Source organism: Anoplopoma fimbria, chromosome 21, assembly GCF_027596085.1.
Source record: "Anoplopoma fimbria isolate UVic2021 breed Golden Eagle Sablefish chromosome 21, Afim_UVic_2022, whole genome shotgun sequence".
Lineage (NCBI taxonomy): Eukaryota > Metazoa > Chordata > Actinopteri > Perciformes > Anoplopomatidae > Anoplopoma > Anoplopoma fimbria.
Genome location: NC_072469.1, coordinates 9,630,228 through 9,656,655, shown reverse-complemented (window position 1 = coordinate 9,656,655; position 26,428 = coordinate 9,630,228). Strand labels below are relative to the sequence as shown.

The following is a 26,428-nucleotide window of genomic DNA, read 5'->3' as shown; positions in this document are numbered from 1 at the left end:
AACACTCCATTCCACAGTTTTAACTCTTTTTCATTTGTGTCTGGAGATTTAGCACGTCTCTAAACAACTGTCTATAAATAGACCTCCAGTTCACCCAGATGTCTGACGAGTGGATGTCCTGACTCATGCACTAAGTTGCAGTGTCTGTCAGATCCATAATAAGGCACAGTCCACATCAAGTGAGCTTCTGGGGGGGCACAGAGTTTGTATGGTGTTTTGGTCAGCATACCACTGGCTCCTGCTGAGATGGATGGATATATAGATAGATCAACTGGCTCTTAGCCCATTTTTAGATTTAGGATGTGCCCTCAATGCCAAGATGGTGACGGTCGTAGCCGGAGCTTCAAAACAGCAAATCAGAAACCTATGGGTGATGTCACTAAGACTACATCCATATTTTTCACAGTCTATGATCTCAATATATGATTCCATTGACAGATGATAAGTTATATTGAATTATAGCCCAGCCTTTTTGGTGCATAGTAGCTGTGAATGTTTTCTTTTTTACCTTTGAGGCTCAGGTGATCTCATGGCTATTGGTTCATGAACCTGTGTCTTACCTTCCCAGCATGAAGAAACCTTTATCTCAGGCCTATTGTGTAGAGGTAATAAAAGCCTGTAGTTTGTATCATGAATTGTAATATGAGTAACTTCTTTTATGTAAAACGTGTTCAAACATGGTGTCAGTTACTGCAGTGGGCTATGCAAAGGGATTGAAGAGAGAAAAGAGGGAATCAAAGAATAAAACCCTGAGGATCCAGCCCAGTATAATGGCAGTTGCTGCAATAGTCACAAAATGCAATATATTTGTCTTGTGTACATAAATGCAGGTTTTCTTAATGTCTCTCAGGATGAAAACAATGCCAATGGGAGGTCAATTAGTATCCTGTTTTAATCGAATTATCATCGCAATAAAACATGAAAAAAGCTGAAATGTGTGTCCCTGTATATGAAACCAATAGATTGCATTTTGTGACTAGTTCACAAAAAGCTGTGAGACTATGTTGGAGGAACATGACCTAATGAGAACCGCTCATCGTATATTTGTTTTGCACAGCAACAAAGTGGTTTTGTCATTAGTAATCGCAGCTACAGTCCATGACCAACCTAAGCTGATTGGCCACTGGAGCATTTCCAACACAATAATGGGCATACAACTCTCCCAGTTCAGCACTAATAACAATGAGAAAGTAAAAAAGAACTTTATGGAGAATTAAGGCAGTGATCTTCAAATCCTACCGCAGTGCTAACAGCAGGGTGAAGTCAGAGTTTGAGCTTTGTGTCAGCATAGTTACTTATATGCTACTTTAAATATGCTTTGGGTTGATTTGGCATTGGTTTTGCTCATGATTGCATTAATACATTGTTCTGATTATGTTCAACTTATTTCACATCTAGCTAGAGGCTTGTGGGTATTGGTTCCAGTCATTCTACATAGTAAATTGATTTGTTTACATGATTTGTAAGATCATTTGTAAAATAGGGAAGTGAATCATTCCAATTTGTAATAATCTTGCCTAAACCATTGGACCATTTTAGAAACTGAATTGTGAGGTACTTTGAATTTAAGCGTCACGGCTTCTTTGTGATGTGGAAATTGTTGTAATCCAGGAGAAAACCTCAACGCATCCGCTGAATGACCTCAGCGGGACAGGCATGCACTCTAGTAGCATGTATAATAGCTGTCCCAGGCTGGTGACGTTTCAGCCGGACGCTCCTTATTTGGTGTAGCCTCGAGCTTTTAGAGCAGTATAACCAGAGAATCGTAGTCGGCCTGACTAAAGCGAAACGGAAGGACTCCCAGACTACAAACGGTGATCCGGTTATAGGACCGAACAGAGAGAGAGCGGACACGCAAACTTTATCTGGACTACATTACCTGCGAGGAATTTAACCCGACATGGTGGCGATAAGACTACCAGTTGCTCTGTTTATCGCCTTTTTTCTCTCCACACACTCTGCCTCAGGTGAGACCAAGAAGGACTCGTCCTATTAATATGATTGTCCATGCAGCCATAATAAGGATTTTTAAATTTTTTTAATTTTCTCAGATTGATTCAGCATTAATAGCCATGTGTCATTAAAGCGTCTGTGTTATTAAAGTAAGGGTTAAAAATATGTACATTAAATTACTATTATATGGCAAAATTACAAATGTAGAATGTAGACATGACAAAAGTGCACTACAATAGATGGAAATATTACACAATAGGAGTAGTTATATATTGTTGCAATGAAAATCTGAAAACGTGGATTTATAGCAGGTCTATGAAGGTTATTCTGGAGAACCATCAAGTCACACTCTGACTGCTCAGTTTTCTTATATGTGTTACTTGTACACAGGATCAACTTTGATTTTTTTTAACACATATGGACATGCTTCATAGTCTATCATTATTTACAAATATATTACAATGTTTGTATGTAATATTGTCTCACTGTGCCAAGCAATCTGTTATCCATTCTGATTTTCAACTTATACTTTTTAAAGTACTGTTTCTTATTTGACACATGCGAGGGCCTTAAACTTTGATTACAAAACTTGCACCTGATTGTGCCTTGAATGTGTTCTGTTTTTCCACTTGGCCTAAAGAAAGCATTGATTTACAACATTTTCTAAGCCTATTGTGTCAATGATTCAGGCAAGTCTTAGCTGGGCAGCCTTTAAATCCTCTGTGCAGGGAACACTTAGATACTAGGCTTAGCCTCAGACTGTTGTTATCAAAACGGGTTTTCTCTTGTGTGTTTTTTGGGTGGCACACTTATTCAGAAGACTAGGTGGACTCCTAGTGTAAGGTTTGACGATCAATGTGATAAATTGTGGCTAAAATGTTACATGGATTGTCAGAGACCATAGAACTATATGACCAAGGATCTCTTATTAACACTGATAGGAAGTTTCACTGATCATTAAGATCCTAATAAAGTGCTGGGTCTGAACTTTTTTTTTTATTATTATTTTTTTATTTGTTTTGTGATATCATATGTAAAAGTTTTGTAAAAGATCACACTTGTTAAGATTTTATTACCTACAAAGTGTAGTTTAGTGTTTACAAAGTTGAGGATCAAAATGCCTTATAGCCAATGTATCTGCAAAAATAAAAATACCTTTGGTGCATCCAATGTTTTGTTAACTTTATATGACCCTCATTATTTGACCTTCAACACCTCATATTGGGTATAGTATTTTACATGACCTCTTTTATTTCCAGGGTCCTATCCCCGAGCACAGAATGTCTCTTGGAAATCCACAAATTTTAAAACAATTTTGACCTGGGAGCCCAAACCATCAGCTGATTACTCCTACACAGTGGAATTTTATGTGTAAGTACCTGCATGAAAACCCTCGCCTGTTAGCCTTTTCAAGAAATACATTTCATTCCTAGCTCACTCAGGCAGTTCATTTATTCCCCTCAAAGACACATTCAGGTTGTCAGTGCGTCTACTCAAGTACACTCCCATCTGACATGTTCGCAGAGTAATCTTGAAGGAAAGATCAATGGCAGCAGGGCATTATAAGATCCCATTACTGATCCAGTAAAAATTGTATTGGAATATTGATTTTAGGCCAGAAATCTTAAAAGAGAGAGATAACTAAAAGTGTTCTTTTGGAACTGTTGCAGGGTTGGTGCTGACAAACAGAGAAACCCTCACTGTATCCGGTCCCTATTGCCAGTATGTGATCTGTCCAGCTCTCTAACTGACCTGAATGCCTACTACACAGCTGATGTCCTGTCTGAACCCCCGCTGGGGGCCACCTCTGACCTCATCGAGTTCCCTCACACCAGCTCGGCACGATTCTGCCCGTACAAAGACAGTAAGTCCTTCTGCTACGACGGCATGGTTTTTAATGTGTTGGAAATAACATTTTACTAGTGCAGCAGTCAGAATATCATAAAATAGTTCAGACACATGTTTTGACTTGTCTGCAATGGAATATAGCTGATTTAACTGGCAGACACACGCACACACGCACACAGTCAGTGAAGAGAGTGTTATCTCCCCAGTTATAACATGTTTATAAGGATTATTATAATAATAATAATAATAATAATAATAATAATAATAATTAATCCTTTATTAGTCCCACAATGGGGAAATTACAATTCTCTGCATTTAACCCATCCCGGAGGAGCAGTGGGCTGCGCCCGGGGAGCAACTGGGGGATAGGTGTCTCGTTCGAGGACACCTCGGCATGTTGACTGCAGAGGGGTTCGAACCACCAACCTTGTGGTTACGGGACAAGCGCTCTACCTCGTGTGCACAGCCCCATTGTAGCTCCTTACATCTTAATTCTTATTCTCATAGTTTCGGCTATCATTTCTGTTATTAATTACTCATCAAGTTATGCTAAGCTTTGGGAACAAGGTGACATCACTAAAGAGAAGTCTAAAAGGTCAAGAATATTGAGCAGTCAGAAAAAAGCGAAGGTGAGAAGCAAAATTATTACCCAAACTGTCATAAACATCCATCACAGTATGCAGACCAATGTTAAGATAAGGGAGAGTAGCAACATTCCGATTTAAAAAGCTTAAACTAGAGCTTGTTGCCAAGAAAGTTGCCAGTTATTGTTCTGGCGATCAACAAATCCATAAAAAGTCTGAATGTCTGACTACTCGTGGCTTTTGACCTGTCTGACTGTGCTGTAGTGCTGTCATGTTCACAATGTACAGTGTTCAATACGATGCAGTACATTAATGGAAATGTACAAATATTCGGAGATACATTCCAGATAAACTACCTTTGATCCCCTTGTTCCTCCTCAGCCGATATAGGCAGACCGGACTTCAAGCTGAAGGTAAGTGAAGACAAAAAGAGGACCACCCTGTATGTGACCGACCCACTCACTGCCCTGTTTAAAGATGGCCACCAGCTGAACATCAGGGATATCTTCTCCCATCAGCTGGAGTATAAAGTCACCTATCGGAGAAATAAGAGCACTGGCAAGGTGAGCAGCAGATGTGAAAATGTCAGCCTCAAACATGAATAAGACAATACAAACTACATCTTTCCTTCTGTGTTGTCTGCAGAAAATTTACTACTTTAAGACCAATGAGATAGAGCTGAAGGATTTGGACCAAGGGGAAAGCTACTGCTTCAATGTCCAGGCCTATATTCCCAGCCGCAGCATCGACAAGCAGCTGGGAGAGCTGAGCCAAACCCAGTGTTCCGACGACAACCAGTCCATCTTTGAAGGTGAGGTGTCCTGATTCTTATAGAGGGTGCAAACAGGAAACATGTGGACAGGGAAGTCATTCAGGCACGTCCTCCCTCAGTGCATATAGTGACCCGAGTAAGACATGCAACTGAAAAGCTGCGTAGTGATCACAGTACTGACACACCAGTTCCCTGCTAAGTACTTCAATAGCAAGACACACACGTGCTGAAACTCCATAGTTTTGGTGAAGCTTAATTGTGGACAAAAGGAACTTCCACACCAAGTCAGAATGGAAAAAGGTGGGAAACGGAAGTTAGAGCGTTTTAAGCTTCTGTACTTTGACATTTTCCCTAGTGAAAATGAATATTTGTGCGGTGCACAGTTACAAGAGGGATTTAAATGAAAACCTTCACATTTGGACGACTAAAATGTAGGCGCGCTCAAGATCTGGTGCGATACCAAGAAACAGAGACCATAGACACACACACCTCCCTTGTAGCTAAAAATTGTAGATTGATTGATGGATGGATGTAATGATGTTATCGGTTGAATTTTGTTGTTACTAGCTTACGAGCACACATCCTATTTGGTCTTACAGGAAGAAGCAATTATTGGATTTTGCATATATTGTTCAATAGTTTCACAACATGACCTGGGATGTGATCTCACAGGGTTAAAGAGGTGAAAAAAAATAAGCAATTAAATTAATAAATTTAAGTGAAAGATATTTTCACTAACAATACATATATCTATTCAAAATATTCTTTGTTGCCTGATATATCTCATTCCTCGGTGCCAAAGAGCTCCATTGTTGTCCAGAAAACCATTCAGCAAGCGTCAATGATCCACACTGTTGCCACTCTTCATTACCACTAACGCTGTATATTTTGTCTCAATCACCAAATGTTGATTAGCCCTCTAGAAAATAGTGCCCAGTGTTTCTGCTGTTTAAAAAATGGAACTATACATTTGTAAGCTGTTTTTAAAGATGTACATCTTCAGTAAGAACCAATGGGTTTGGGGGAGGGACCTGCAGATATGGCAATAAACTATATATTTAGTCCCACTGTGGTTAAACTCGAGGAATAGAAAACCCTTAAAAGTGGTGTGCATTCTTTGCAAGACTTTTAAGTTGTGGGATGAATAAACATTGCAGACTGTTGGGCTTGATAGAGTAGATTTATGGGGAGGCTGTGGCGTAGTGGAGAGCAAGGTAGTTCTCCAATCAGAGGGTCGGTGGTTCGATACCCGGCTTCGGCAGTCGATGTGTCCTTGGGCAAGACACTTAAGCCCAAGTTGCTCCCGAAGGCTTGCCGTCGGTGTGGACTGGATGTTGCATGAGTGTTAGTTAGAGTCTGATGGTGGCACCTTGCATGGTAGCCTGTCATCAGTGTGTGAATGGGTGAATGATATGTAATATACTACTGATTGTAAGTCGCTTTGGATAAAAGCGTCTGCTAAATGACTGTAATGTAATGTTTAAGTGAGCATTTCATTCTCCACTGTCTTTTAATGTAAGGTAGCTCTTTAATGAATTGTTGTCTTGTTTTGTCTTCCACAGTGTATTCAGTGGGTGTGATTGCTGCTGCAATCTTCCTCATCTTGCTGTTGATAGGCCTCATCATCGCAGTCACAGTGGTTTGCTGCAAGCAAAGGAAGAAAGCTCTGAAAAGCGCAAAAGAAGGAATGCCACTTCGCGATGTGTAGAGTGTGTGTTCCATCTCACACAAACACACAGACACAAACACACACACACACAAATACAATGTGGTAACAAGCGGTACAGATGAACCGATCTAGTTCAACATTCCACTGTCAAACACTGGAATCAATCCTTCCTTTAGTTTCTATGAAACTGCCTCTGAATATGTGAGACATATTTGATCCTTTAATCATTTAATGCTGTAGAAAAAAACACTGTTTGAACACCCCTACTGTAAGCTACACACTAGCCATCCTGCTGAGACTGTATTATTCCATTTCTTTTCTTGTCTTTTATATTTGGTGATTGGTACCTCTAATGACTGTAGATTACTATATACAGTCTACCAACTGATTTTATTTATTTCATTTTATATCGTATTGGATTTTTGGGAAACGAGTGAAATCAAGACTTAGTGTATATTATTTTTGTATCTGATGCTTAATTTATTGTGTTTAACTGAATTTAACATATTTATCAAATAAAACATGTAAATAAAAAATAATACGTATCTGAATGAATGAAGAACACAGACATCAGCCAATCAATACTCTGGTCTATTATAGTTTAGGTACCCATCCCTACTAGCTTCAGGATGGTCGAAACATTAAAGGCACTCTCGAGAGCAAGTGTTCAGTTTGTCTGTTCTGGGCTTCTGTAGCAACATGGTGGTGCAACATGGCAGACTTCCGAATGTGTCAGTCTTCACAGTCTAAGTATCTAATTGTGATGCTGCTGCTGCTTCTGGCACAGTACCATGCTAGATGTAATGCTCTGCTTTAATAAGAGAGAACTTGCACCTGAGGTTTCCTAAATTATTTTGTTTATAAAGTGTGTAGTATTTTGTATAATATTTGTTCAGAGGAGTGTGAGTGTGGATCAGCTCTGGCAAAACGTTTTGAATAAGGTCCTCTTTTCATCTCCAATGTTAACTATAAAATAAAGTTCAGATGCAGGTTTATGAACTAACACAGCACCTGGGATTTGGTTCACCCGCAAAATGTTGCATGTTTTTTGTATACGTTTAGCATCTGTTTCCGTTTTGGGATTTTGCTCCTATGTACGATAGGTGAGGCGCATTTTACATGTTTGTACTCTGGGGCCGTTGTATCTTAATCCATGAATGAAGCCCTGTACTCTATCTAGGCAACCACCATTCTGTAGCGTTGTTGCTGGTAGCAGATTTAATAAATAATAAGTAATTCATATCAGGATATGTAACTCGTATTAATAACTCAAATATGATTTAGAAACCCTTAAATTATTTTAAAAGAACGATTGTACTTGGATTTACCACCATTAGTTTAACTAACAGAATTTGACACTTAATTTGGACACCACAAAACTTCAAAATGTGATATTAATCAATCTTATCTTAATCTCAGGGTTAATAGGGAGTTCTTCTCAAGGTGTACAGTGACCCTTTTATTTCATATACACACAAATCAAATGATCAAGTTCTTTTTAAATAAAATATTAATTAGACAAACTACATAACTAAACATAAAATAAATTACTAAATGATAACATTAACAGAATAAAGGGAAAGAATAAAGAATAGGATGAAGAGTAAACAGAATAAAATGAAAGAATAAAGAATAGGATGAAGAGTACAATGAATTATGAACCACAACTAAATGAAAAGGACTGAATGTGACCTGTGATAGGCTGGCGACCTGTCCAGGGTGTACCCTGCCTTCGCCCATTGACAGCTGGGATCGGCTCCAGCACCCCCGCGACCCTTAACTGGATAAGCGGTTACGGAAGATGGATGGATGGATGGATGAATGTGACCAGGTAGAATCAGTGACTCATATCATTGACTGATAAATTGACTTTAAAAAAAAATGTGGTTCAAATGATTTATGCACCTTTCAGCAGGTGAGAGATTAGGAAGCAGCAGGTAAATTGGGGAGCATCTTTATATTGGTTTTAATTTAAATTAAATTTAGATATTTTGGTCTAAGATATTTCTGTCTAAGATTAATTTATAATGCGACTTAAATTTATTTGGCTTAGAAACATCAAACTCATTTACATCTGGAAATGGTATTGTTTCACCTGACAGCTCTGATGGGCAGACTGGAGGTAAAGCTGCATGGAATGGCGGCTGTTCCTCTGAAGGTCACTGCATCTGGTTGGATGATTGAGGTTCCTTGAATCGCACCCTTCAGCGTCAACGTCCAGAGTCAAAGTTCTGTGGGACACTACCCTTTGAAGACTAGTTAGAGCAGTGTTTACTTTTTGCTTTATCTTCTTGAGAAAGGGGGAATTGTACCCCTACCATCTTAACAGCTATCTTGATTAATTTATTTTACCTTACTTTACCGAATTAATACAAGTTACTTATAAAGTTGTTTTAATTTTTCCATATTTGAACTGGGTGCAATCGCAGCTGCAGAATGATACCAAATAGTTTGATTTGAATCACTGAATAAAACCTGATCAATAAAAGACATAAGGAAATAAACAATTACACAACATAGATATTGTTATCATGACAAAGACAGACCTAAGTAGATATACATGTATGTGTACCTATATGCATAGTAATTAAATGGATAACAATAATCTCAACATTTCAGCACATTAGTGTCCTGTGTGAGACAAGAAAAGGGGAAGGAAGAACATTCCCTCCCCCCCTGTTGTCCTGTACTGGGGTTGAGATAAGGTTATATGGCAGGAAACTAAAAGAATGGCAAAAAGAGTTAGCTATCATGGAATTAACTATACATAACTTTTATAAACTCAGATGTTTTAATACAGGTTATAAGATATAGGAACTTATTACAACTAGAACTAAAATATCAAGTAAAGGTTTCTTTAAATTGTTTATTACAATTGGGTGCTTCTCTTTGTCCTCAGGAATAGGGATGCTCATACAACCCAGAAAAGTGTGGTCATAAAACATGGGGTCACCCCAAGAGTGACCCAACGTCTTATCTTAAGATAGTCCAGGCACAGGGTAAAAACAGAGTCAACCACTAAGTGCCTTTATTGGTCGTGAAAGCAGTTTCTGAAGGAAGTTGAGATTGTCTCATAGACACTTCAGTTTATAATGTCTCAGTGGATGTCCGCTACAATTCCCTACACCATGTGATATATCACACGTTGACTCATGTATTATAACTACTGTATAAATGCAGCTCATGCTACATGTTCAAAATAATCACAATGTGTGCAATTATTCAGCACACGTTGCAGCCCAAAGTCTTTGGGTTTGGTATCATAGCAAATATTTCAATACTAGTGCTGATGCAATTAATCAATTTGGGTAATAAATCTAAACTAAACAAATGCTCTTTTCGATTGCCGTTCTGTGAGGAAAATAACATCTACAAAGCTCTCAAAGCCAAAATACTCAGATGTTAAATGTCATCTAAACACAAGCATTCTTTAAATATCTTTGATCATATCTTTGTACATACATATGCACAGCCTCGATAATGACAGTATGTAAAAAATAGAAAACATTAAGCATTAAGTAGCAGTAGTCATATCATATCTATATATATATATATATATATATATATATATATATATATATATATATACACACACACACACACACACACATACATACAAAGGATTATGCGTGGACAATATGTGAAACAGGGCTGCACGGTGGTGTAGTGGTTAGCACTGTCGCCTCAGAGCAAGAGGGGCTGGGGTTCAATTCCCGGGCTAGACAACCTCCGTTGTTTGCATGTTCTCCCCGTGTCAGCGTGGGTTCTCTCCGGGTTCTCCGGCTTCCTCCCACAGTGCAAAGACATGCAGCTAAGGTTCATTGAAGGCTCTAAATTGCCCGTAGGTGTGGATGTGAGTGTGAATGGTTGGTCTATATACATCAGCCCTGCGACAGACTGGCGACCTGTCCAGGGTGTACACTGCCTTCACCCATTGACAGCTGAGATCGGCTCCAGCACCCCCTGTGACCCTTAACTGGATAAGCAGGGGTGCTGGAGTCGATCTCAGCTGGATAAGCAGGTTACGGAAAATTAATGAATGAATATGTGAAACACATAAAACATGTGCAAAAGTTATCACTGTATACACCACATGTATACATGATAATAAATATGTTCTATCTGACTATTGCAGATCATATCTATAGATTGATCAAAGAAATCAGACGTGCTGGCGTGCTGGCAGCTCTGCCTGGTAAACACATTTACCATCAGTCTGCTTGAAGGTGACCGTCATCTGATGCTCATTGACCTGTAAGTAAGTCAGGCCTCCTGCTGTGTGATTGACAGGACTGGAGTAGAGCTGCCAGGACAGAGGAACACTGTTCCTGTGAGTGGTGGCAGGGTCGCTGACAGCCCCACTCCCACTAACTACATACGAGCTCCCATCATCCTCTCTGATAAACTGTTGGAAGAGAGATAGACAGCGTCAAAATCATCTATGTTGTACTTGTGATGTTGAGGCAACATTAAAGGAAAAACCAAACCATTGATGGAAGACATGATCAGATACTTTGTGACAATGTCAACCTACTTTATTACAAGTTCTGTATTCAAAACGACAGACATCAACATAAAGTCAAGTAAGTAAAGGTTGTCCTCGACCAAAGAAATTCCAAAGAAACTCGTTTTTGTCGATTAATAATCAATTATTTGATTTAATCAACAGATTCTCCACAAAGAATCACACAAAAGCATCAATTTAAATATTTTGTTCTTGGAAATTAGTCTGAAAAGAACATTAAATATGACTAATTGTTTATTAGTCCAGTCAATCTAATTCCTAAAGGGCCTAACCCAGGAGAAGTGTTTATACTTTAAAGTATGTGGCAAACCAGGGGATAAAGACAAGCATATCCAGCCCATGGAGCGGATTCCAAAGCTCAGGTTGGGGGAGGTGATCGAGGGAGTGTTTTATCTGGTTCAGGTGCTGCAGCGGCATTGGACACACCTGCAGCCCATCAGATAATTAGTGCAGCTATATGTTCGACCAGTTTGGAAGCAGCAGCGGCAGAGATGCTGGAGAGACTGACTGAGCAGAAGAAAAGGAGGATCTCTTGAACCACTGGAGAAACGCAGCGTTGAAGAGGAGGTAACTAGGAAGACTCACCTCACTCTCTCTCTGTTCTCCTGTCTTCTTTCCACTTTTTCCTCCTCTCTATCTACTGCTAAAGCGGCTTTCTTCCGATCTAAAATCCTAACCTCTGCTTCCAATCCTAAAAAACTTTCTCTTCACTCCTCCAACCCCCACCCCCTCCTCCTACTTCCTCCCTTCTCCCTGATGATTTCGCCAACTTCTTTGACAAGAAGGTAAACTAAATCAGATCCTCCTTCTCTCAGCCCCCCTCTCCCTCTCTACCCTCTCCAGCTCTTCTCCCTCAGCTCTCCCTCCCCTCTCCAAGCCCCATCTTACCCTATCTTGCTCCCCTCTCCCCTAACGAGGTCCTCAACCTTGTTACATCTAACAGCCCCACCACGTGCTGCCTTGACCCGATCCCCTCCCCTCTTCTTCAGTCTATTGCGACTGAACTCCTTCCTTTCCCCACCCACCTCATCAACACATCTCTTGTTTCAGGATGCTTTCCCTCGGCTTTTAAGACTGCCAGAGTCACCCCCCTTCTGAAGAAACCATCACTTGACCCCTCTGATGTCAAGAACTTCAGACCGGTTTCTCTTCTACCCTTTCTATCCAAAACACTTGAACGCGCTGTCTCTAAACAACTGTCTTCCTACCTCCACCAGAACAACCTCTTGGACCCCCACCAGTCCGGGTACAAGGTGGGTCACTCGTCAGAGACGGCCCTCCTTGCGGTGACAGAGTCGCTTCACGCTGCGAGAGCGAACTCCCTCTCCTCTGTCCTGATTCTCCTGGACCTGTCAGCGGCGTTTGACACGGTGAACCACCAGATCCTCCTCTCCACCCTCGAGGGGATGGGCGTCTCAGGCTCTGCACTCTCCCTGCTTGCATCCTACCTGACAGGCCGATCCTACCAGGTGACATGGAGGGGGGCCGTGTCAGAACCACGCACGCTGTCTACGGGGGTTCCACAAGGCTCAGTTCTGGGCCCCCTTCTCTTCTCGCTCTACACAACATCTCTGGGTTCTGTTATTCGCTCGCATGACTCTTACCATTGTTATGCCGATGACACCCAGCTGGTCTTGTCATTTCCTCCCGGTGACACCCAAGTGGAGCCACGCATTGCTGCGTGCTTGGCTGACATCTCGAAGTGGATGGCGACACCACCTGAAGCTCAACCTGGACAAAACCGAGCTACTGTTCCTCCCGGGGAAGGGTTGCCCGCACCGAGACCTGTCCATCACCATTGATGATACCGTGGTGACGCCAACTCGGACTGCGAGGAATCTGGGGGTGACCCTGGACGACCAACTGTAGTTCTCAGCAAACATTGCATCGGTTACACGCTCCTGCAGATTCCTGCTCTACAACATCAGGAGGATTCGCCCCTTCCTCACTGACGAGACGGTGCAGGTGCTCATCCAGGCTCTTGTCATCTCCCGCCTGGACTACTGCAACTCACTACTTGCCGGAGCCCCGGCGTCGGCCATCAGACCTCTGGAGCTTGTCCAGAAAGCTGCAGCTCGTCTGGTGTTCAATGGCCCCCAGGTTCTCCCACACAACTTCCCTTCTCCGTTCTCTACACTGGCTCCCTATAAGAGCTCGCATCCAGTTTAAGACTCTGGTGCTAGCCTACAGGGCAGTGAAAGGAACAGCTCCTTCCTATCTCCAGGCCATGGTCAAGGCCTACACCCGACCACTTCGCTCTGCTGCCCCTTTTCCCTCACCTCTTATTAAAAGGACACTTTTTGTTTCACGCAAACTGCCTCTGAGTCCCCTGTTTTATTGTGAATCATGCCTCTATCTACTGACAAGCCAGTTCAGGATGTGTTTTTTGACCTTCCTAGACACACAAATGTGATTCAACATGATATTATCACCAAGCCAGGAAAGAAGGTGAGGCACCGGCCTTATCGCATCCCAGAGGCAAAGAAGAGACTATCAAAGAAGAGGTGAGAAAGATGTTGGGAATGGGGGTTATTGAACAGTCACATAGTACCCGGTCTAGCCCTATTGTCCTGACTCCCAAACCAGATGGCACTGATAGATTCTGCAATTATTTTAGAAAACTGGGGGAGGAACACCCGGTGACCTATATTAGCTGCAAGTTGCTTAAACATAAAATGATTTTTAGAGAAGGAATGTTTGAAATTAAATGGGCTTCAACCAAGTTGCGGTATTACGTCCTGGGCAGAAAATTCACCCTAGCAACAGCCACCTTAGCGACCACACACCGCTAAGATGGATGTCAACAGCCAAAGACACTAATGCATCAGCAGAGAAGCTGGAGAAACAGACTGAGCAGAAGACAAGGAGGATCTCTTGAACCACTGAAGAAACGCAGCGTTGAGGAGGTAACTAGGAAGACTCGACTCACTTTCTCTCTGTTCTGCTTAAACAGGACAGGGGAACTGCCTGATGTCGTGATTAGGCTGAAGGACCCAGACCCTGAACGGGAGGAACCCTCTGATTTTTGACACTTTTTGTTTCACACAAACTGCCTCTGAGTCCCCTGTTTTATTGTGAATCTTTCCTCTATGTCCCCTGGGTTGCCACAAGTACTTTTATATTTTTGGATTATTAAAATTGATGCATCAATATGTAAGCAGCATTTAACTCTTAGCTGATCGAAGCAGAGCTCGTTTAAACTATTTAATTTACTGATGGGTTGTCCAGGCTATAGCAAAGCCTCATTATATTACAACTTGATCATACATACCTTTTGTATGCAAAAACAAGATATGCATGAGAACAGTAACTGCGGCTGTCAAATTGATGCGGCAAAAAGTAAAATATTGTGAAGTAGGCCTATTCAGTAGCCTTGGCTGACTGTGCTTTTTTACTTTTCACCACTGTTACATACATACATACATACATATGGGGGTCACGCCATAAATACAATATATGGGTGTGCACTTTGACGGCTAATGTATTCATAAAGGGGTTGAAACAAAGCATTGTGGGTACGGAAAGTATTCAGACCCCTTTAAATTTTTCACTCTGTTTCATTGCAGCCATTTGCTAATTTCGCATTAATGTAAACACAGCAACCCATCTTGACAGAAAAAAACAAATGTAGAAATTTTTGCAAATTTATTAAAAAAGAAAAACTGAAATATCACATGGTCATAAGTATTCAGACCCTTTGCTGTGACACTCATATTTAACTCAAATGCTGTCCATTTCTTCTGATCCTCCTTGAGATGGTTCTACTCCTTCATTGGAGTCCAGCTGTGTTTAATTAAACTGATTGGACTTGATTAGGAAAGGCACACACCTGTCTATATAAGACCTTACAGCTCACAGTGCATGTCAGAACAAATGAGAATCATGAGGTCGAAGGAACTGCCCAAGGAGCTCAGAGACAGAATTGTGGCAAGGCACAGATCTGGCCAAGGTTACAAAAGAATTTCTGCAGCACTCAAGGTTCCTAAGAGCACAGTGGCCTCCATAATCCTTAAATGGAAGAAGACCAGAACTCTTCCTAGACTTGGCCGTCCAGCCAAACTGAGCAATCGTGGGAGAAGAGCCTTGGTGAGAGAGGTAAAGAAGAACCCAAAGATCACTGTGGCTGAGCTCCAGAGATGCAGTAGGGAGATGGGAGAAAGTTCCACAAAGTCAACTATCACTGCAGCCCTCCACCAGTCGGGGCTTTATGGCAGAGTGGCCCGACGGAAGCCTCTCCTCAGTGCAAGACATATGAAAGCCCGCATAGAGTTTGCCAAAAAACACATGGAGGACTCCCAAACTATGAGAAATAAGATTCTCTGGTCTGATGAGACCAAGATTGAACTTTTTGGCGTTAATTCTAAGCGGTATGTGTGGAGAAAACCAGGCACTGCTCATCACCTGCCCAATACAATCCCAACAGTGAAACATGGTGGAGGCAGCATCATGCTATGGGGGTGTTTTTCAGCTGCAGGGACAGGACGACTGGTTGCAATTGAAGGAAAGATGAATGCGGCCAAGTACAGAGATATCCTGGAAGAAAACCTCCTCCAGAGTGCTCAGGACCTCAGACTGGGCCGAAGGTTCACCTTCCAACAAGACAATGACCCGAAGCACACAGCTAAAATAACAAAGGAGTGGCTTCGGAACAAGTCTGTGACCATTCTTGACTGGCCCAGCCAGAGCCCTGACCTAAACCCAATTGAGCATCTCTGGAGAGACCTGAAAATGGCTGTCCACCAACGTTCACCATCCAACCTGACAGAACTGGAGAGGATCTGCAAGGAAGAATGGCAGAGGATCCCCAAATCCAGGTGTGAGAAACTTGTTGCATCATTCCCAAGAAGACTCATGGCTGTACTAGCTCAAAAGGGTGCTTCTACTCAATACTGAGCAAAGGGTCTGAATACTTATGACCATGTGATATTTCAGTTTTTCTTTTTTAATAAATTTGCAAAAAGTTCTACATTTCTGTTTTTTTCTGTCAAGATGGGTTGCTGAGTGTACATTAATGCGAAAAAAAATGAACTTTTTCAATTTTAGCAAATGGCTGCAATGAAACAAAGGGTGAAAAATTTAAAGGGGTCTGAATACTTTCCGTCCAACTGCACTGGCATCTCCCTACCTGTTCTTGAAAACACAAACATATACCATACATTTTCCTCAGAGCTTGGCTGGTCTTGACTTTCTGGTTTTGAGAAGATTTTTGGAATACAAAATGTGATCACATGCCAGACTAGATGCTTACACGATTTGGACAAATCAGCAACAGGTAAACATTCCTTGTTGCACCTGCTAACATGTCTCTTCGGCCAATTGGTGCAGTTTTTAAAATACCATAGAGGCGGAATGAGACACAATTGTGGTTAGTGACATCTGACAATGTCAATAATGGACAGACAATTGGACCAATTCATTGCTGATCAGTCACACACATGTAGACAAAATAGTTTTTGTGATTTAGCATGAGTACATACCTGCAGATTGTGATCATGGCCACATAGGTACACAGTAACTCTGTATTTCTTCAGTAGGGGCCTCAGTCTGTCTACTAGACAGGATGTTGGTCCATGATTGCCAATGGACCACACAGGATAATGACCAGCGACCACAACATAGTCTGACCTGGGACGAGCAAAATAACCTGTTAAGAGCTTAATCCAGAGAGACACAAACTTATTGCTTCAAACTTTTTTTTTACTTACATTGATCTGTGAGAATAAATGATAAAACAAAGTTGTGCAAAGAACAATTCACTAATCTTAGATTTTGATGTTATCACTTAATTTAGAGCCACTATGTAAAGACTTTACATGATTAAGGAGGTTCAAAGTTACTGTGATGACACATGTTTTGTTTTTTATAAAAAAAACAATTGTGTGTTTTGCTTTCAGCCCATTGATCACTGTCTTCTGCAGGGTTTATAGATACAGCGGGTAAAATAAGTATTCCAAAACACGTCACCATTTTTCTCAGTAAATATATTTCTAAAGGTGCTATTGACATGAAGTTTTCACCAGATGTCGGTAACAACCCAAGTAATCCATACATACATAGAAAACCAAACAAATAAATTCAGAAATTAAGTTATGTGTAATAAAACAGAATGACACAGGGAAAAAGTATTGAACACATGAAGAAAGGGAGGTGCAAAAAGGTATGGAAAGCCAAGACAACAGCTGAAATCTATCAGTAATTAGAAAGCAATCCTGCCCCTTGTCAGTGCAAATTAATATCAGCTGGTTCAGTCCCAACTGATGGCCTGTAAAAAGGTGTCTCATTACCAAGGTGTCACACAAGAAACATCTCACGATGGGTAAAAGCAAAGAGCTCTCTCAAGGACCTTCGCAACCTTATTGTTGCAAAACATACTGATGGCATTGGTTACAGAAGGATTTCTAAACTTCTGAATGTTCCAGTGAGCACTGTTGGGGCCATAATCTGGAAGTGGAAAGAACATCATTTCACCATAAACCGGCCACGACCAGGTGCTCTTTGCAAGACAGAGGAGTGAAAAGAATTATCAGAAGAGTTGTCCAAGAGCCAAGGACCACTTGTGGAGAGCTTCAGTAAGACCTGGAATTAGCAGGTACAATTGTTTCAAAGAAAACAATAAGTAAAGAACTGAAGATCAGAGTTCATAGAAGAGGCCCGTGGAACCTTCAAGATTTGAAGACTGTTTGTGTGGAAGAATGGGCCAAAATCACACCTGAGCAATGCATGCGACTAGTTTCTCCATACATGAGGCGTCTTGAAGCTGTCATTACCAACAAAGGGTTTTGTACGAAGTATTAAATAAATTTCAGGTCAATAGCACCTTTAGAAATATATTTACTGAGAAAAATGGTGATGTATTTTACACACACACACACACACACACACACACACACACACACACACACACACACACACACACACACACACACACACACACACACACACACACACACTTTAATCAGATATACATACAATCTTGCAGTTTGTTCCTGAACTGCCAGACATCCGGAAAGTATTCACAGGGCTTCCCTTTTTCCACATTTTATGTTACAGCCTTATTCCAAAATGGATTAAATTCATTATTTCCCTCAAAATTCTACACACAATACCCCATAATGAGAAAGTGAAAAAAGTTTGTTTACATTTTTTGCAAATTTATTAAAAATAAAGAACGAAAATATAACACGTTCATAAGTATTCACAACCTTTGCTCAATACTTTGTTGAAGCACCTTTGGCAGCAATTACAGCCTCAAGTCTTTTTGAGTATGATGCTACAAGCTTGGAACAACTATTTCGTTGTCCTGTTGGAATATGAACCTTCGCCCCAGTCTGAGGTCCAGAGTGCTCTGGATCAGGTGGTTGTCCTTCTGGAAGGTTATCCTCTCTTCACAGAGCAATGCTGGAGCTTTGTCAGAGTGACCATCGGGTTCTTGGTCAAAGGGTTTTTTAGGGGAGTTTTTCCTGTGCCGATGTGAGGGTCCCGGGACAGAGGATGTTGCATGTAATAATAATAATAATAAATTTAATTTATAGTGCCCTTTTCATCCGAAGATCTCAAAGGGCTACAGGTTAAAAGCAAAAATAAAAATAAAAAGGGGTTTTAAAAACATCTAAGAGTGGGAGCCAAAGGTTTTTTTAAAAAGAAATGTTTTAAGACCTTTTTTAAAACAATCAGTGGATTGTGGTGCCCTCAAGGTGTCAGGGAGGGCATTCCACAGGCGTGGGGCGGCAACACTGAAGGCCCTATCTCCCATGGTCCTCAGTTTGGTTCTGGGTATGTGGAGGAGGTTAGAGTGAGTGGAGCGGAGGGAGCGTGTTGTGCTATGTATGTTGAGAAGTTCTTTGAGGTATGGGGGGGCATGACCATGGATGCATTGGTGAGTGAGGACGGAAACCTTGTACTCAATCCGGGTGGAAACCGGAAGCCAGTGGAGTGAGTGGAGGATGGGGGTAATGTGCTCATGCTTGCGCACTCTCATCAGGATCCTAGCTGCAGAGTTTTGTACGTATTGAAGCCTCTGCAGGCTCTTGCTAGGGATCCCGATGAGTAGGGCGTTACAGTAGTCCAGTCTGGAGGAGATAAAGGCATGAACTAGTTTTTCGGAGTCTGAGAGGGAGAGAATGGGGCGGAGTTTGGAAATGTTGCGGAGGTGATAGAAGGAGGTCTTGCAGAGGTGGTTGATATGGGATTCAAAAGTGAGCTGGGGGTCCATTTTTACACCAAGATTTGTTACTGTTGATGAGAGAGGGATATTTGAGCCAGAAAAGCTGATGCTGGTTATGGATGATGATTTGGTCTGGTGAGAGGTGCCGATCAGGATGGCTTCGGTTTTGGAGCTGTTGAGTTGGAGGAAATTGTGCTCCATCCATACCTTTATCTCCTCCAGGCACGTGGTGAGTTTTGATGGGGATGACGGTGATGTTGAAGGTGGGCTGGCAGCTGTGGCATTGACATAGAGCTGTGTGTCGTCGGCATAGCAATGAAATGAAAAACCGTGGCGGCTGATGACCTGACCAAGGGGGATGAGGTAGAGGATAAAGAGGATGGGGCCAAGGACTGAACCCTGGGGGACACCGCAAGTGACTGTGTGTGGGTTCGATTTGGAGGGACCCAGGGAGATGCATTCTATCCGGTTTTTGAGGTATGACTGAAACCAACTGAGGGGAGTGCCAGTGAGTCCAGTGGTGAGGTGGAGGCGGTTTAGAAGAATGTCATGGTCGACTGTGTCAAAAGCAGCAGAGAGATCCAGAAGGATGAGGAGGGAGGGGGAGCCAGCGTCGGATGACCTCAGGAGGTCGTTTGTAACTCTTACGAGTGCTGTTTCTGTGCTGTGGGCGGAGCGGAAACCGGACTGGAATTTTTCATAGAGGTTGTTTAGTTTGAGGTGGTTTTGAAGGTGGGTGGCAACTGCTTTCTCAAGTACTTTGGATATGAAGGGGAGATTGGAGATGGGCCTGTAGTGTGATAGGACTTTTGGGTCAAGGGTGTGTTTTTTGAGCAGTGGTCTGATTATGGCTTTCTTTAAGATGTGTACAGATTGTAAAGCCCTCTGAGGCAAATTTGTAATTTGTGATTCTGGGCTATACAAAATAAACTGAATTGAATTGAACCTCCCTGACTAAGGCCCTTCTCCCGATCGCTCAGTTTGGCCGGGCGGCCATCTCTAAAGAGTCCTGGTGGTTCCAAACTTCTTCCATTTACGGATGATGGAGGCCACTGTGCTCAGTGGGACCTTCAATGCTGCAGAAATTTTTCTGTACCCTTCCCCAGATCTGTGCCTCGATACAATCCTGTCTCGGAGGTCTACAGACAATTCCTTGGACTTCATGGCTTGGTTTGTGCTCTGACATGCACTGTCAACTGTGGGACCTTATATAGACAGGTATGTGCCTTTCCAAATCATGTCCAATCAACTGAATTTAGCACAGGTGGACTCCAATCAAATTGTAGAAACATCTCAAGGATGATCAGTGGAAACAGGATGCACCTGAGCTCAATTTTGAGTGTCATGGCAAAGGCTGTGAATACTAATGTACATGTGATCTTTTTTATTTTTAAAAGATTTGCAAAAATTTCCCAAAAACTTTTTACACGTTATCATTATGGGGTATTGTGTGTAGAATTTTGAGGAAAAAAATGAATTTAATCCATTTTGGAATAAGGCTGTAACATAACAAAATGTGGAAATAGTGAAGTGTGGTGAATACTTTCCGGATGCACTGTATCAATTTGTTAACCTAACATGGAACCAATCCGGTGATTACTAGTTCCACTTCATGTTCAGATGGGTGAAAATTTAAAGGAAAAACCTAGATAAATGAGGATGGGTGTTGCCCATATGTGTGTTGAATTTCCATTGAATTTGCCATTGCAATGTGTGTTTATTCTGCATCTGTTTACTAAAGCAGCAGCTCATTGCTCATAGTGAAGGAGAGCTGAGAGGGCAGTTCAGCAGCTATATTTCAGTACAACCACTAAACACTGACATGAAATTAGAGTGATCTTAATCTCCACAAAAAATATATCAACGCCAAATGAGGGAATATCTTTTGGGAGAAAACTGTTCATTTACCCAGTAGAGTTTCACACAACAAGTGAATCTAGGACAAGGCTGATCTGAAGGCTTGTGGTAAAACAACAACCACTTGATGCTATGTTTGCATTCTTTTGTCAGGCATTTATGTTGAAATTATAACAATTTGTCATTGTAGAGAGAAATAACCAATTGCTCCATGTGTTCAACTGTAGATCAAAATGTGTCAGGAGCTCTGGGAAAACAGGAAAAAAAACCATAAAGTTTAAACGAGACCGATGTGCAGGCTAATGTCTGATGGGTTTTTTTAAGCAGAGTGTTAAGTTTAAGTGACTGCGCTCTTTTAAAAGCCTGCCTCATCACCCTGGTTTGAAACTCTGTCTGAGAACACATTGGACATGACCCCAGCCTGTCTAACAAAATCATACGTCACTGGAATTGGCCAAATGTGAGGTTTTCGTTGAGGTGCTGGGGGCGAAAAGATTCTGCTCTAAGGAGAGGATTGTGTGAGGTTCTTTTCCTAAAGAGAATGGTATTCTGGTTTCCTACTTAAAAATAGCTAAATCCAAAAACACAATGTCAATAGAGAGACTAACATTGTGATTAATGGAGTTGAGATATTTTAGAAAATCTAAAAGTTCAGTCTCACTACTATCAAAAATGAACAACACATCATCAATATAGTGACCATACCAAGTGATACAGTGATGGAAAGGGTTAATATGATGCAAAACAATATTTATTTTTATAACTTATAATTGTATTTACATTTAGGTTTGTGTTATCTATAATTTGGAGGTTTGTGTAACTTAAAGCCCAATGTGCTGGAATACAGAGCCGGCATTAACCTTTTGTCTCTATATACTGTCTGGCTTGTTTGTGCCTATTGTTCCTAGAAGCTCACTTGCTGCTGGCCAGTTTCGACCTGATCCAGTTCCAGTGTTGCTCTGCATCCCGGGGGTTCTCTGGTCCTGAAGGCTGGGTTTGGTCATCGGTGTTTCCACATAACACCACTGTGTCAATCATCAGGATGCTCAGGGACACATTTGTGTGCGGGGCAGTAAACTGTAGATCATAGTAGAGACCTGGGTAATTCCTACAGACACAACACAGACTTAGTGATATACTGATACAGTAAGGCAGCAACGACTTTTGACGTGAAACATTAAGTGTCTTTTTGTAAATAATTAAGGGGAAAGGGAAGGTCTAATCTTTTTGTTCTTCCGCCTTCTCTCAAGGCTGTTCCTCTGTCCTGTGGATTAGAGCAAAGAGATGATCAACTCTGTGTTGAGCCCTTAAGTCGCCAGGGGTAAGGGAGATCAGTTTGATTTTGCCATGTTGCCCAGTGGCTGCAACACCTGAACTGGATGAAACACCCCCTCTATCACATTCCCCTACCTGAGCTTGGGGATTCAGCCCCTGTGCTAGATTTGCTTGGCTGTTTCATCTGGTTTGCCACAGATGTAGAAAGATCACACAATCAAACATTTGATTTATAGTCACATCAGAGGGGTGGGCAAAACTAGCAGATTTTAAGCAAATTATCTTAATGTAGATTAATAATCAAACACTGATATGAAAAAGGTCAAACTTGAAGCAGACATGATTGTTGGTAGGTTGATTCTTTTTATTTTTGTCCTTTTTCCATTATAAACCTTGTTTGAATTATTTGATAATTACCAGCGGTGGGATGTGTCAGAGTAGGCCATCTGAGCTGAGATATTGCCCTTGTGGTCGTGGTTTCCAGCAATCAGATACCATGGGATATCCAGCAGAGAAGGCTGGGAGAAGACCCTTTCAAATGTGTGCTGTGGATGAGAAACCATCAAGATTATTGTGAATATGTGTACAGAAGCAGTGCTTTTTCAAAGTTGCTTATCACGTTTAAAATATGTTATTTAACTTGATCAAAAGTTCAGGATTCATGCTGCATTCCCAGCATGGAATGAATTGGAAGTTGCCAAGACTTATAAGAGACATTGTTACTTTTGTTACAATAGAGAACAATATATAATTAAAATAACAGAATCACTCTAATGTCAACCACAAACCAAAAATCCTGACAGTATTTTAACCTCTTAAATCGTTTATTTGCAAACAAATTTCTTTCAATTTAGAAAAAATCCCTCTGACAACTGTTTTGTAAGTGGGAAGGAAATTATCCCTCACCAGCTTCCAGCCTGTGGTATTCACTGCGGGTAAAACCTTCTAGCCTGTGGTATAAAGAATACACTACTAGTGATGTAGTCCATTAACAATGTAACTTGACCTCACGGGACCCTCATGGGTCAGAGTTTCCAAACTGGTACACACATTCTCTACTGCTGTCTCCAGTGAGCTCTGACACTAGCATCAGATAGCTGTTTTCAGTTTGTCTGTATACAGTAAACTGGATCGTTCACTGCAGAGATTCTACTCACAAAAACTAGAGGCATATATGCACTGCATTAGAGGATATTATTGAAAGCTATTGACACTCTGTTCTGCAATTCTTTAATGCTATATACTTGGAAATTTCTACAACCGATGATGATAATTTCATCCGCTGCTCCACAGCTGACCACAGGTGTTGGTAATGCGGCCCTCTCCTCCGTGCTCCGGGGTGCAGACAGCAACGATGAAATATTGAGCTGAATTGAATTAGAGTTGCTTTAACTATTTTCCAATTGAATGGCATTTGCATTATCAATTATGTAATAGTTATGGCTTACTAGCATGTAAGCAAAAAAAAAATGCTTGTTTAAATGTGCATGATGAAGTGGATCTAAATAATAATGTGAACTGAAATCAAATGTGTCAGAGGTATCATATTAAAACAATATGGCTTCAATTCTCCACCTCAACATCTGTGCTGCCAGTTTCCATACTGGTATGCAAGTAATTGTTTTTATAGATCACAACGGTTATAAATGGATCACCAGGCCTGGGTAAGGTATGACTGTAAGAGTGATTTGTTTATTGTGGATCTGTAGATTTCTTTTTGTTTTGCAAGGAAAAAATTACTCCATGGTCAAATCTAAGATTCACAACAGTCCTTTTTTCTGTCATTCAGAACATGTTAAGGACAAAAATCCGTTTGTTATTGTTGCAATTTGTCTGAGGTTGACCCACATTTTTAGGTAAAATGCCTTGGCTATTGCTGGAGTTGTACTTCTTCAGACGTTTTCTCTCCTCCATGCACCTTGGCTAGTTGCCAGTAATCCCTACTTCTACAGTAATGTTCACTGGGGCAACCAGACCAAACCTGAAGCATAGCTGGGGGATTACAAATAAAGGTCTTAAGGGTCTAAAATTTCAGACTTGATTGAAACCTACCGTAAACCCGATTTGCATAATTTCATTTGGACGCAAACCTGACAGTCAAAACTGATCTGAAATAGACCAGATCATGTTATTATAACGACCATCAGAACTGATTAAGAGTCTGCAGACCTGAGACCTGCCGCAATACAACCACAGCCAACTTGACCTGATTAGAATGAATATTTAATTTGCAACTCTGTTTCCTAAACCTTAATGGTATACGGTTAGGATTAGGAAACAAGTCTCAAACTAGGTTTTTTTATCAAGCATCCAATATTTTTTCATCCAGACTGTTATAGAAGTCTTTTAGGATTCCAAATATCTTCATAACAGCTGTCCATTTTGTTAAACCATCTTTTCATATGCTTCATCTTCATCACCCGACATGTCTCCCCCTCAACAATGTGTGTATGTTGGATTTGCAAACTGACCTTGAAGCGAGGGTCTTCCGCATTCTTGACACCACTGAAGTAGAAGTGATCTCCCAGGCTGAGGATGAAGTCAACTCCCCCAGTCTGGGCCAACCTGTCCACCTCTGCAGCAACAGCCTCCTCATGTGGAGTGTAGTATGGAGGGAAAGGAACACCTCCCCAGTCAGCGAGCACAACAAAACGCAGAGCAACTGTGGAGTGTCAGAACACTCCTGTCACTTCCTGTCTCAGGGGTAACATTTTCAGTGCAGTAAGGGAAGTTTTCAACACATGCCTAAATTTGATTGCCCACCTGTTTGGTGCTCTCATACTTCCTGAAAAACTGACACCAAAAGCATCTTGTTTAAGATTAAATAAAAATGTAATGGTATATGTAAGGACATATTCAGCCTAACATCAAAAGTAGTGGTTACCATCTCAATATGTTTTCCTTCATCACAAATTGAGGATAAAATATCAACGTTAAATATTAAAAGATGATCTATAATCACGATTCATTATGTGGTTGCTGATACCGTTCCACATGGCTTAATCACAAAAAGTTAAACCCTGTCATGAGATGCAGATGGCAGGATAGTACCTTCTTCCAGAGTTTGAAGCCAATTCCAGTAGTTTTGGAAGCAGAGCACCAACAGCACACACCTCAGACTGTCCATGACTCTTCAACCTGACTGAACACCAGTGTCGTTTGTTTCAGCTCGTTTTAAAAATGAAACTAACTTTTCTGCAGTTGAAAAATTACTTCCTGTATCAGGTCTGACGAGAAAAACAGGATATTGGCTGTTCAAACTGACTGAGTGACTCACTGATTGCATATCTTCGTCTCTACCCGTCATGTGGGCTTCATTGGATATCTTGTGCAACTCCCTGATTGTCAGTACATTTTATCCCATTACAACTAGGGCTGTGATTTAATCCAGTGACAGTCCTTCCATCTTTCTTAACTTTAAAAGTGTTTGGATTTAAACCAGTTACAATAGTCACAGCTGTTTATTCATAAAACCTGTGCAATCAAGCAATGTTTTATTCTACATGATGAATAAACTACAGAATAGGAGACAAACAGTACAATTTAAACGACTCACACGGTCGGTTTCTTTTAGCAGATATCTAAAGGAGCTACTCATTCAACATTGTATATAAATAGCAAAATTGTTCGGTTCAGGTTTAAAAAATCTTTCCAGATGCACTAGTTTCCATTCAATTTGATCAGTGAATAAAGGTGCTTCATATTGATTATCACAGAATCTGGTTTCTTTTTAAAGACGAATGCAGTGAATCAGCAGAAATGTATAAGTGCAACAAATGAC

At 41.1% G+C, this 26,428-nt stretch overlaps 2 protein-coding genes across 2 annotated transcripts; one reads left to right on the top strand and one right to left on the bottom strand.

Annotated features, from left to right (window-relative positions):
* The first annotated feature begins 1,784 nt into the window (after nt 1-1,784).
* On the top strand, nt 1,785-7,883 carry f3a (coagulation factor IIIa). The gene is made up of 6 exons (XM_054622929.1): nt 1,785-1,967; nt 3,213-3,324; nt 3,624-3,817; nt 4,767-4,948; nt 5,031-5,196; nt 6,720-7,883. Exons 1-6 carry the CDS (start codon nt 1,901-1,903, stop codon nt 6,863-6,865), a joined length of 867 nt encoding a protein of 288 aa, XP_054478904.1. The 5' UTR covers nt 1,785-1,900; the 3' UTR covers nt 6,866-7,883.
* Nucleotides 7,884-10,430: 2,547 nt separating this feature from the next.
* acp5b (acid phosphatase 5b, tartrate resistant) lies at nt 10,431-26,089 on the bottom strand. The gene is made up of 6 exons (XM_054622498.1): nt 25,699-26,089; nt 25,119-25,309; nt 23,065-23,192; nt 22,289-22,480; nt 16,829-16,976; nt 10,431-11,231 (listed from the first exon to the last, which is right to left on the bottom strand). The coding sequence occupies exons 1-6, from the start codon at nt 25,772-25,774 to the stop codon at nt 10,989-10,991; spliced, it is 978 nt and encodes a 325-aa protein (XP_054478473.1). The 5' UTR covers nt 25,775-26,089; the 3' UTR covers nt 10,431-10,988.
* Between the last annotated feature and the right edge of the window lie 339 nt (nt 26,090-26,428).

What these genes read in the sequence shown, in the direction of transcription:
- f3a (XM_054622929.1), top strand. Translation starts at nt 1,901, where the DNA reads ATGGTGGCGATAAGACTACCAGTTGCTCTGTTTATCGCCTTTTTTCTC. An exon ending in GAAATAAGAGCACTGGCAAG is followed by an intron (nt 4,949 to 5,030) that starts GTGAGCAGCAGA and finishes TGTTGTCTGCAG; the next exon opens with AAAATTTACTACTTTAAGAC. An exon ending in CAACCAGTCCATCTTTGAAG is followed by an intron (nt 5,197 to 6,719) that starts GTGAGGTGTCCT and finishes TGTCTTCCACAG; the next exon opens with TGTATTCAGTGGGTGTGATT.
- acp5b (XM_054622498.1), bottom strand. Translation starts at nt 25,774, where the DNA reads ATGGACAGTCTGAGGTGTGTGCTGTTGGTGCTCTGCTTCCAAAACTAC. An exon ending in CGGAAGACCCTCGCTTCAAG is followed by an intron (nt 23,193 to 25,118) that starts GTCAGTTTGCAA and finishes TCTCATCCACAG; the next exon opens with CACACATTTGAAAGGGTCTT. An exon ending in TCGAAACTGGCCAGCAGCAA is followed by an intron (nt 16,977 to 22,288) that starts GTGAGCTTCTAG and finishes TGCTCGTCCCAG; the next exon opens with GTCAGACTATGTTGTGGTCG.